Source organism: Eulemur rufifrons, chromosome 7, assembly GCF_041146395.1.
Source record: "Eulemur rufifrons isolate Redbay chromosome 7, OSU_ERuf_1, whole genome shotgun sequence".
NCBI lineage: Eukaryota > Metazoa > Chordata > Mammalia > Primates > Lemuridae > Eulemur > Eulemur rufifrons.
The window spans coordinates 127693079-127705830 of NC_090989.1; the positions used below are offsets into that span (position 1 = coordinate 127693079).

The 12752-nt window shown below is 34.1% G+C and overlaps 1 protein-coding gene across 3 annotated transcripts in view; it reads right to left on the reverse strand.

Annotated features, from left to right (window-relative positions):
- Window positions 1-12752, reverse strand: part of SATB1 (SATB homeobox 1) — a 74118-nt gene that overhangs the window by 34338 nt on the left and 27028 nt on the right. For all 3 annotated transcript variants that reach the window (XM_069473284.1, XM_069473283.1, XM_069473282.1), the window contains exons 7-8: window positions 10407-10861; window positions 2660-2872 (exon numbers count right to left, since the gene is read on the reverse strand). In XM_069473284.1, the coding sequence (XP_069329385.1) occupies window positions 2660-2872; window positions 10407-10861 (668 nt within the window). The remainder of the gene's footprint in view (window positions 1-2659; window positions 2873-10406; window positions 10862-12752) is intronic.

Genomic DNA, 12752 nt, shown 5'->3' on the forward strand with positions numbered 1-12752 from the left:
TGGCCTGGGTTTTCTGTGAACTACTAAGAGCCTCTGTCTTTAACATGGCAGTTTTTTAGAAAGAAATCAGGGTTAAAATCGAACCGAAGCTCAAGATTTGTCTCAAAGTATGTTTCAAATCTTTTCATTTTGGGGGAAATACAATGCATAGTAATTTCATATAGATTCCTCCATGGTAAAATATAAAATTAAGACAAAATTTTGCAGTCTGTTTCTGTATCTGTGATTTCCTCCATTTTTCCCCTTCATTTTAGTTATTTGTAATAAGCATATTAAAATCTTATGTGTGATATATTGGTTCCAGTTTAAGCATTTGATTTCAACTGCTGAAAAATACTACTAATTCAACTGCTCTATAAAATGTTTTTCCAAATCTAAAGTACTCATTTTGCATTGACAATACCTTTAATACATTAGAATTTCTTGAAATTTAATTCACCAAATTATTGTTAAATGGTAAAATGTGAACAAACTGGTAATTAGTTCTATTATAATAATATTAAATAATGCAAAGAGATTCTCTGTGAGGCGAATAAGATACCTTAAAGATTTATATTACAGTAGTGAAATAAAACAAACACACATCAGATAATCATTTTGGAATTTGGTTAGATGGCCAATAATATGGCATTAATAGAAACAATTTCTTTGAAAGTTTCACTAAAAAATCTATAATATCTACATACTGTATATGTTCATCACTGCCAGGATACTCATAGCTTTGGTCTCAGCTCTTCCTGAGAACAAACAAGTGAGGCTAAAGGTGGCTCAACCAGTTAATCAATAATCTGAGCTAAAATAAATTATATACATTTTCTATCCCAACTTACTAGCCAATAAGGCCTTTAAACATATTCATAGAAAACCTACGGTATATGAAGGAGATATCAATTAATCAGAATCAGCATAACTTTGGCTCAAGAAAAAATCTGATGAATAAGGATAGCAGAACTATGTTTGGAAAACAAAACCATTAAAATTCTAGAAAAATTAGAAAACAAAAGCTGTATTAAGGAACCACTAAGTCAAATATTTAGCTAGATTTAAAAAAAAAAAAAAGTTCAACGTTGCAGTTCACATTGGTCTTAAATTAGCAATTCTTTTATTAGTATTGCAGATTAGTAAGTAAAATAACTCTTTGCCGAAAGGCCCTGTCAGTGATGACTTCAGGAGCAAAGTTAACTAATAAAGGTGTGTGTATTAACACTAAACACTGCAGAAAAAATACTAAACCAAATCCAAAGTATACTATTTTCTGTTTAATCACTGTTACAAGTCACACACACACATATATATAAAGAGTTCCGCATTCTTTATCTTAGGAAATATCTTATTGGAGGCTTTACAGATCAAACTCAATAACCGTGTGTGTGTGTGTGTGCAGGCAGGCAGACGTGTATATGTATATAGATGCCATTCTTTTCTCCTAAAGAAACATGACTTTCTTATGCATAATTACAACAATGATTTCCTTATAGTCTGCTCCTATAGATATCAAGACCAGATTGATTTTCATCAAATAAAATGAAGAAAATGGATTTTTGTGACGTTTCTGAAAAATAATCATTTCAGAACACTATGATAAGCAGTTTAAGACCCTCAACAAGTGGCTGAATATCTATTTCTTATTTTTGGAATAATCTGTAGCAGTTTCTTTCTTTAGTGTTGAATAGGATTTTTCTAGATTTCTATACTTAGAAATGCATGATTAGTTTTTACCATTGATGAAAAGAAATTAACATCAAGATATAATTTCATTATGACATTATGGTATATGAATACTTTGAATTTGTTTTCTATATATTCAATCTTTATCCAGTTTTAACTGACCTTACTTTTTTAAGAGTTGTGCATGCCATAAATTAAACATTTAAGAAAATATATTTGCTTGTGGATTTTGAGTCTTATCTACTAACTACCTAACTTTTATCTAATAGTTCATACCGAAAATTAATTTCTTGAATTCTCATAATAGTTATGAGGCTACTCTTTAAACTTCATTTAAAGAATAACAATACAGACACACATACAAATTACCTGGAAGGTGACTTTTTTCCTTCCTAAAAAGTTTAAAATTTGGAGAAACAGAAAATGTGCCCATTTCTGGGACTATGGACAGAATTCCTTATCAGCCCCATTTAAAGCTGTCTTCAAGGATTGTATTAAACTTAATTATGAAAGATTACAAATGAGATGATGTGTAATTGGTACCAGCTGCAGTTTGTATTGGAAAGCACACATACAAATGCAATTATTTATTTTTATTTATTTACTATTCAAATGGCAGTTCTAAAACTGGCCGTGATAAAACTGACTTTATTCTGTTTTTTTAATTTCTATTGAGTTTAAAATAGTTCTTTACTTAATAACAGAAGTAGAGACAAATATCCCATTTAAAGACTACTTTCACCCCCAAAGAACCCAAGGAATGAAGCAACACAAAGTAATTTTCTTTCTTCTATCTAATTAGTAGCTTATTGTTTTTATATCAGAATTCGTGATTTGAGATGAAATTCTCCTCAAGCAACTCTATGAATTTTTTTTTAATCTAAATCTATATATCTATCTAATTTCTTGTTAATATTCTTTCTCAAACGTTAAAAAAAAAAAAAAAAAAAGCATAACAGAGAAGAATGGCAAGAGGAAGAGGAGACTGCACCTGGGGAGGGCGGCTGGGTGGTGTGCTTATCAGGGGGGCAGGTCCCATGGCTGAGGCAGCATTCAAGCTCCTTTCCCTTTCGTCCTGGTATATTCGGTCTCTTTCAGCTTCTGGTAACTGCAAGAAATTCTGCATAGCCCGAAGGTTTACCAGCAAAGACTGGGATGCAGTCTTGGGGTCCTCTTCCTTTCGGAGGATTTCTGAAAGCAAGCCCTGCGGGGAATGAAAGGCACAGGGTGAGCTTGCTTCCCTTTTCTTCTCCACTCCGTTTAGAAAATGAACAGTCAGAGGCATTAATTCTGCATAGGAATATATTAGTTACAATTGAAGTGGTGGAGAAGAGAGCCTCAATTGTATTCTTAATTTTATTAAGCATCTGCTTTACATATAACATAAACTGAAACTGCCTAATTGGTCTCCTTCCTTTGAGTAGCTTAACTTGCCATGAAATCTTTCACAGAGATCCGGGGAAGTTAGGAATAAATGAAATCCTCATAATACAACAGCATTGAACTGTATAGTTCTCAAGCTGCCTAAACAAAGGCAGGGGAATGCCAGCAGCCCAATATATAAAGATACGAAGCCATTTCTAGAGAAGTAGAACTTTCAAAGAAAATACCAGAAAATGAATTGTAACATATTGGAAAAAGAAGAAAATTACCAAAGCATTACCTAAGATTTATGCTACACTTTCACAGGCAATGTTTTAAGTTATTCCTTAATCTTCAAATTATCAAAGTAAATGACACCAGGTGACCCTTTCAATTTACCATTTAAAGGGAACCACACTGACTATTCCCAAATGATTCTAAATACTATATTGTTATATGATACTGCTGGGTAACAGGTTAAAACTTTGGATACCAGAAACCATACATAAATCTGAAATACATAACCACTTTTCCTCACTGCAGAAATCCATCATAGCATGCCAAGGAAAAGAATATTATCAAATTCTGTAAGTATCGTATTTCTTAAGGAATAAAAATTATTAGTGATAGAAATTTACAAATCATTAGAAAACCTTTTTAAGGTATCTTTCCCCAAAATAATAAAGCATTCGCTTTCAACTAATTTTTTTTTAACTTTTAGAAGAACTCTTTCAAAAATGGGTGGTTTTCCCCACCATGTTTAGGAGATAATATGAAACAAAAATACTAGAAAATTTTTCTGTCCATTTTATAAGAGCTAAGCAGCCCTTATCTATTCAACCTTGTACATGAAATAACGCTTGGAATACCAAGACACGTTTGGCTTCTTAGCCAAAATATCAGCTTCTCACAATATAACTCATGATAAAATTTTGTCAAAATTTCTACATAATTTGCAAATCCACTTTCCAATAACCTGCAGAAACGGTTAAAGGGTACCCTGGGGAAGAAAGGTAGGGTGTGTCATGTCAAAACAACAGAGCCCCACGGCTGTAACAGTTGGGTTTTCTTCATGGTTTCCTAGAACCTGGCTTTGTTTCCAATTCCTCAAGGATAATGTAACATATTGCCTAAATATAACAGTTGGGTGCAGATAATATAAAAGCACTGTCCACCTGTTAAAATGATTTATAAACTGGTATTTAAAAAGAACCTCCAACATGAGCAGGAGGCTTAATAGTCAATTTTAAAGTTGTATCTCTCTTGGTTTATTGAAACCAAAGCTTGGAAATTGGACCTGAACTTTTGGTTTTACCCTAAGAAACGTGACTGAAGAATGAAGGGCACATGCCCTTTCACTCACAGTACTAACGAGAAATGCTGCAACTGTGTCCACACAAGAGCAAAACATTGAGTCAATTTAACTAAAACTCAGTCAAACAGGCAGTCAATCATTCAGTTATTTAATTTGCACAAGGCCAACTAATTAGATTGACTGTGTTCCTGATGTGTCATATTGGAACCAAAACATACAGGTCTTAAAAAAAATTTTGAAAATGGGTATAATTAAATAGCCCTTGCTCTCCAGCCTTCTGTACCAAACATTATGCATTAAAAAATGCTCTTGGCAAAGCAATACATATCAAATACACAGAAATAGGAAGATAGGTACAAACATTCATTATACATAAATACAATCTTATAAATTCATTGAGTATAATCTAATATTCATTTTGTCGTCCCAGCACAATGCCTACCACAAAAATGTTTGATAACTGTTCACTAAATAGATTATGTGTATTGAACCACAAAAGGAAAAATTCACAAACAGGGGAAGATCTATTACCCCATGAGTAAATTCTAACGGTAACTATTAGCATCATGGTGGGCCTTCAGTGAAAAGTTATGTGGCATTTTATAAAATATTCATCTACACTAATTGGTTAACAATTAAAAAAAATAGATGAGGGTCAAATATAGCCTATAAATACTTAGGATGTTATTATGTTTGGGAAACTTGAAATAAGGTATTTGAAAATCCTAAATAACATAGTAATATATCACATATTTCTATCAAAAATATTTCCTGAGGCAGCAAAGACCTATACATGAAAAAATACACAATAATATTCTTTCTCAAGTCTTGCTAACATGAAACTAAGTCATTCCCTGTACGGCTTACAGTAGAAGATAGCATGTCCCTTAGGAGAGAGTTTTATAAGTTCTCTATCCACATTTCCATGTTGGTGTGACCTTCCATTTGAGCATACGAGTGTTTTAGGGGCAAAGCATTTTATTTCCACTTAAATTAATTATTCTACTGGAACAAGTGCAGTTTTTCTGCCTGAAATATGTTGATGTTCTGAAGCAATGTTTCAAATCCTGGAACACTCAAAGAGCTTTAAAGTAGCCAGTGTACACAGTCTCAGGTATTTTTAAAAACCTTCCGGTTTTTTTTTTTTTTTTCTTTTGGCCCAGAGCTTTCAATGAGGGGAGTGCCCCCTGGTGGAAATGCTTGAAAATATTGTTAGAAAACACTTTGATCTGTGTTAATTACCAAAAAAAAAAAAAAAAAAAATTCAGTCACTTTAGAATAATTCTGGTTGCAAAATGACTGCTTTCAGAACCCAGATCTGGGAATGTATGTTCCTTTCCTGTTCGGGTCATTATTATTTGAATTGCCGCATTTATGGATTCAAGATGTGTGTGGCCCCCGCTTCCTATTTCCTCCTATAGTTGAATGTATAGTACTGAATTGCTAAGGTCATTTGTAGTAATCTCCCATAATGCATAGTAAGAGGGGCCTCTTATCAAACTTTCTTCATGCTAAAAAATAGTATGTCAAGGCCATCACGTACCTTACTTGTCATGTCATAAAATATACTGAAACACGAGGACTAAAACATATCAATATTTTCCATCATAGGCGCTCAATAAATTTGAATTAAATTTAACAAAATTGTTAGTCACTCTTAAAGTTTCTGAAAAGAACCTGAAAACTTGTATGTTATGCAGGAAGTTACTAGCGTATCATGAATATTAATTTTATTGGAAATAAGAAGCTGCCTTTCACTGTGACTTCACATCTTAGAAATAATTATATGTGTGCTGTGTGCTATATATATGAAAATTTAAAATTATTCTGCATTGTTATTACATAGTGGTTAAGTGAGAATTCTCATTTTTTTCAATTAAAGAATGAATTTACTGATGAATTCCTAGCTTGTTTTACATTCCAAAAAGAGTTTACAAGTTATTACAAGTAAAATTCATTAGTAATTGTAAAAGAAAGAAAAAACCTTCAATAAATATTATCAGTACTTCCAAAAGCTAATTATGAATTTTTTAAAACAGCAGATAAGCCAGAGACTGCCAATCTGAACAAAAAGCCTGTCTGGCCTCCCGTTTGTCTCCTCTTTGAACATAATCACTGATTCAAATAGATTTTATCAGCTTCATGGAACTTCAAAGCCTTCAGAAAGAAAATACGATTTGATGAAACCTCCCTCCAAAAAAGAAAATACATAGAACACTCTTCAAGGCTACCTGCCTCTGTTGTTTGGTGAATTTTTAATCACATGTTCAGGTAAAAGACGATTTTCAAACTCCACCCACTACCTTGGAGTCGTGCCAAATAAGTTGTAAGTAGGCACATTTATCTCTGTTGCTTGGTAGGCTAATCGAGAGCTGTCATGTTGGGGTAATAGCACCTTTTTACCTTTTATTCAATAGTGATATGGATAGTGGACTTTTCTTAAATTACACTGTGAAGAATTATAGGAACACAGTAGCAATTTCTGTTATACTTAAGCAGGCAAATTTCTCTCCACCACGTAATTTACAGAACTCAAATTCAATAAAACATTACATGATGGTCCATTACTGTTATCAGTTTTGAATGATCCATCTTCATTCTTTATTTTACTGGAAAATAAAGTGTGCCAAACACAAGAGGAGGGAGGAGAAAAAGGGGGGAAAGCCACAGAGCGGGACCAGAGTTAAACTATGGGTTTTATTTTTTCAAAAGCCAAAGGGCCTAACGAATATATCTTCATTTATCACAACCTTTAAATAGCAATAATACAGAGAGGTGAATTAAAAAGTATAAATCCAGAAGCCTTGGCAATTACTTTTAGCCATAGGTTTCCATTAAAAAGACATCAAGTAGGCATAACTGAATGAATGACATATGCTGAAAGCTGGTATCTTCAATAGCAATTAAAGAACATATGCCCCATCAATTCAGAAGGGGGAAAATTTCTTAAAACAAGTAATTACATAAATTTCACCATAAATTTTCAGAAAAGATAGATTTAAAAAAATAGTCACGTGTGAAAGTCTTGAGAGGGTTATGCTTTAATTTAGCGGCCCCTATTAAGATGATGAGAAAATTCTCAATTAAGAGTTAAAAAATACAAGACACAGCATTTTAAAGTTATATAGAGCTGTCAATGACTAAAATAATTCTCAATTCAAAAATGTGTTACCTATTATTTTAATGTTTTAACATACTGTTCATAAGGTAGAATGTCTTTATCTGACCACATCATATAACTTTGTATGTACACATTTTACATTAATATTTTTAAACTTGGAGTTGGAATTGCACGTTGTAATAAGTGCACACAATGTGTGATGTGCAGTTTAACTCTGCAAAGCTCCTTGTCCATACATATGCATTAGCATGTGTATTTTCGTACTCCACACTCACACCATACTCACTCTGCACCTGCTTTTATTGAAATGCATACACTTTGAAATAAACACACTACATGCATTCATATGAATGCATAATCATTAAAGTAAATGCAGCTGTGTGTGTGGTTAAGTATGACCACTGAAAATACACGCATGCAGGCATGTGCAAAAGCTAGTTCTCAAAGAGTGAACATTTAAATATACATACAAAATTACTCTTATTTAAATCAAACAGCTTCCAATACGGACCAACATCTATTTCTACTGATGAGTGCTAATTATCAATATAAAGGTTTAAAACCAAATCCCTTTATAACCCAGGGTTCTAAATAATTTTTTGGTAATGACTTTTTTCTAAATTGGCTATTATTAATAAAGAGGTAGCTGTATCAAGTTGTAGCAGGTTTTCATTTTCTGCTCACCCTCAGAAAAATGAAGTCTCCGTTTTTGATGTTAACCACAGAGATGACCCTTTTCAAAGAGATTAATATGGTATAAAAAAAGAGAAAATTCTGTCTTTCATTTGCTCAATTTTTAAAATGCTTATCAGTAAACATATACGTCGTTTGTGTCTATGTCAATGTTGTATTTTTGGGCTTTTTTTTTTTTTAAATAAAGAAAGGTTCTTGCTCTGTTGCCCAGGCTAAAGCGCAGTGGGGCATGATCATAGGTCACTGCAGCCTTGAACTCCTGGGCTCAAGCGATCCTCTTGCCTCAGACCCCTGAGTAGCTAGGAATACAGGCAAGTGCCACCACATCCAGCTAATTTTTTAAAATTTTTTGTAGAGATGGGGTCTCGCCATGTTACCCAGGCTTCTCTTAAACTCCTGGGCTCAACTGATCGGCTCAACTGATCCGCCTCCCAAACTGGTGAGATTACAGGTGCGATCCACCACTCCTGGTCTTTTTGGGCTTTTAACTGGATTCAACAAGCATTATTGGACTTTAATATAAAGATCTTTCTTTTTTTTTTTTTTTGCTTAGTGCTGAGAACTACTAGTTACTGTATTAAAAAAATAATAATAATAATGCTACCAGATACAGGAATATCTAGAAAGCTGACTTTTGATTCATTCATTTTTTTTCAATAATTATCCCCCAACTGAATATAGCTGTCATATTAACTTTACCAGCTAATAATGAACACAGCTTTTTAAGCTGTAAAAATATGGAAGTAGGTAAAACCATACAATTTTAACCTGAGGCATAACCTTGTGCAACTGCCTTTTTAAAAATAGACAAGTCATGTACAAAAAACAGATGAAGAAACTGAAAACAAACACTGAATTAAAGGCTTTGTCAGGTCTCCTAACTCCCAATCTAGTTAAGGCAAGCCAAAAATAAGTCACAGCTGGGATTCTCCTAGGTATGGAAACTCTGCCAACAAGGAATTAATACTAGATTATTTTTGCACCAGAATTTTATTCTTATAATCATGTAATAAAAAAAAATAACTTAAATATGAGACGAAAGTATGAGTGAGGCCAAAACCCAAAAATAAATCGACAAAAGAAAGAACAGTGGTAAAACAAGAAAGTTGAAAAGATTTAACGTCTTCATTCTCATCAAAGTTACATGTTCTTTTGTTTCTTGAGTGTGCCTGGCCAAAAATAAACACCATGTAGATCATACTAGTTTGCAAACAAAGAAAAAAAATTCCTCTCATTCACAATTTAACAGAATCAATTTGTTTAGGGCTTCTCAAAAATCTATCTTTATCCTATGACTTCTCTCATATCATGTATCACCTTTTCTGTATGTCCCTCTTTAATTTTAATCTCCCATGCTGATCATATCTTCACAGGAATTTGCCCAGAAGGACAAAGGTATAAACGCTGGGGTTATATGCAGATCTCAGTGATAAGTCTAAAAACGGGTCTGCAAACTAAGACTGGCAGGCCAGACCTACCCCAGCCTGTTGTGTAAATAGTTTTATTGAAATCTCACCATACCTACACCCATTTATTTATTGTCTGTGGCTGCTTATTACTCCACAGTGTGACAGAAGAATTTATGTCCCTCAAAGCCTAAAATATTTATTATCTGGTCTATTACAGAACAAAGTTTATTGATCCCTGGTCTAGAGAATCTGGTTTGGAAGAACACTAACAATAACATGAGGGATAAAGCTAAGAAACATTTTATGTTATAAGCCATATAATATTTGCAAAATGGCTGCTTAAAATTAAATGCCACAAATTGCTTTCCAAGGTGTTAAAAAACAAAGCTGTAGAAGAACTTCAACAGGGGACATTTATATACTTTTGACAGGGTGGTAACATGAAAAAGACATTAGGCTAGAAGCCTGGAATCCCTGCCAATGGCCTTGCCCAAGGCATGAAGCTTTTCTTAACCTTCTACTACTAACAGTTTATGATTCCATTATATAAAAGCGTAAGTGATGTCAGTTTGAAACATTTTTTATATTTATTTTTTCAATGCTCCTGAATTGGGATCAATATGTACATAGCTGTCCCTTGATATAGGAGGTGTATCACAGAGAAAGGAGTAATAAACTTGAGACACCACCAGAAACAGGCCATATGATCCCATAAAGAGAAAGATAAAAATGTTAGTACAGAGCAAAAGAATGAACATTAGTATGGATGGGACTAAGAAAAGAAGAGAGGGAAGAGAGAAAAGAGAGCAAAACCATTTACAAATAGAAAAAAACTGACCTGAGTTCTGTTAAAAGCCACGCGTGCAAATACTGCCTGGGAGATTCCTGCTCGTTTCAGTTCATCACGTACCCACTGGTAGATTTCGGAAGACACCTCTGTGTTGGTTGAAACCTGTTGCTCCAAAGGTTTATTCATAGATCTACTGACAGGGGGAGGGTGGTTCAAGTATTGTTGGTTTAAGGACTGCTGGGCTAAAAGTCTATTCACTGCATACTGCTGGTTCAGCAGCTGAGCCATCACCAGCTGCTGGTTGACCAATTGAGGACTGATAGGCGTTGATACAAGCCCAGGGTGCAGGTTTGGAAGAGGGGTCCGGACAGAGGGCTGGCTGCCATGGGAGAGCTGTGCGGGGGACGGAGGCTGCTCAGCTGTGTTCCCTGGGACCGGCTGCTGGCCAAAATTGACGTGGTTGGCACCTTGCTGGGATAGTTCAGACAGACTATCCATTTCAACTAAAGTGGACAAAAAGTAAAATAGTATTCAGCCAACAATGGTGGGCATTGATAAGGATTGCTGATCATTTCCTAAATAAAAAGTGATAGTACAGTAGACATAGGGCACACCAAAGATCCAATGAAACCAAGACCATTTAAAGATGGAACTCACCAGGCTTTTTGTTTTCCTCTTCTGAACAATTCCACAAACTTTGACAGTAGGACAACACCTTTGATTTCATTTTTTAAAATGTGGTTTAAATTTAAGACATAAAATCAATTATATTCAAATTCTTTGTGTTTAGTTATTCACTCTCACTTATTACCCCGAGAAGGCTCATAAGCAATGATGTTTATTTTAAAATGGCTGCTCGAAGAATGTCATTTGCTTAATGGCAACAAGAAACGATGAGTTAAGAAAATAAGCTTATGATAATAAGCAACTAAAGAAATTTACAAATATTTTCTCATGATATATATTAACTTCAGTACTCTAGGCAAAAGGTGTGAAAGAAAAAAGGTGACATAAAATGTTCTACATTCAATTTTTACCTAGCAGTGAATATAAAGATGTAGTCAATATAATAAAGAAATAAAAAAAAATGGGCATAACGATAAGTAATAATAACTGAGTGTATACTGAATGCTGTGCTGAGTATCTTATATGGTTTGTTTCATTTAAGTCTAACCATCATGGGTGGTAGGTGTATCTGCAAATATTTTTTCTAATAAAGCAAATAGATTTATTATACGATAAGCCAGTATACCCAGAGTATACCCAGCGTTGCTAAGACCCAAATATTTTTTCAAGAAGCTATGGCTATTACCAGATACTAAAGACAATCTTGCAAGTAAGGGGTGGAGAACTGTGCTGGTACAATGATGATGCTGTCAAGATTTTGCAATTTACTCCCACCTACCCAGGATGAATGCTTCTCCCTTAGCTAGATCCCTCAGGTGGATCGGCTGAACGTCAGCTCTAAGGGTGCAAATGCTTTGCTGCTATGAGAAGGAAAACTGGCTTGATGCTCTTGACTGACAAGGCTGAGCACGGAGCTGCATGTGTTTAGGTCTTTCCAAATTGACACTGACTTCCCATGTATAGACTCTGATTTGATTTTAATCATCATTTCTCTTACCATTAAATATGCAGGTTTTATATTTAGAGAAACTTATCATATTGCTATCGTCACTGATATATGCAGAATATAACTAAGAATTGGGGAAGAAACCTTCCATTTCTACCCGTGATATCAGCCCAAGTGGGCCATTCACATAGAATAGTAATTCAAGCAATTATTCCAAAAATGATGCATTGTCTTCATTACAGCCCTAAGCTATAAAAGGCAAAGAATCTGTTTTGGTAGATGGATGGTTTTTCTTCAAATATTAAAAGCTAAAACATGCGCAAAATTCGGCTTCTCTTGTTTCTTAAAATCTTTAGGAAAAATTATTGTTGTTATTATTAAATGAATGTAATGGCGGTAAACAGAAATAGATTTAAAACAGGCCATAATGCTATGCATATTAAACATCCCATTCCTATATTATTTTAAAATATGGAAGCTACAAGTATGTGAAAAAAAACATTAATAGAAATTAAAACATTAACCTTAATCACAGTGCTTGCTTTTGTGAACACTAACAATCTCAATTATGAGAAAATGCCATAATCTAAATGCTTAGGTACAACATACAACTTTTATCTGTCATTTTACACTGCAGATCATTTTAATGTATTTCCTGCATAACACATATTGACCTAAAGTTACCTGTTAAGATAGGATGCTACACTGGAATTAAAAGTTTAGAAACGATGTACTGATTTTTCTGGTATGGACGGTAAAGCAGTGTACTCACCAAAGTGCCTATCTATGGGGGCTAGGGGAGACAGCCACAAAAATCACTT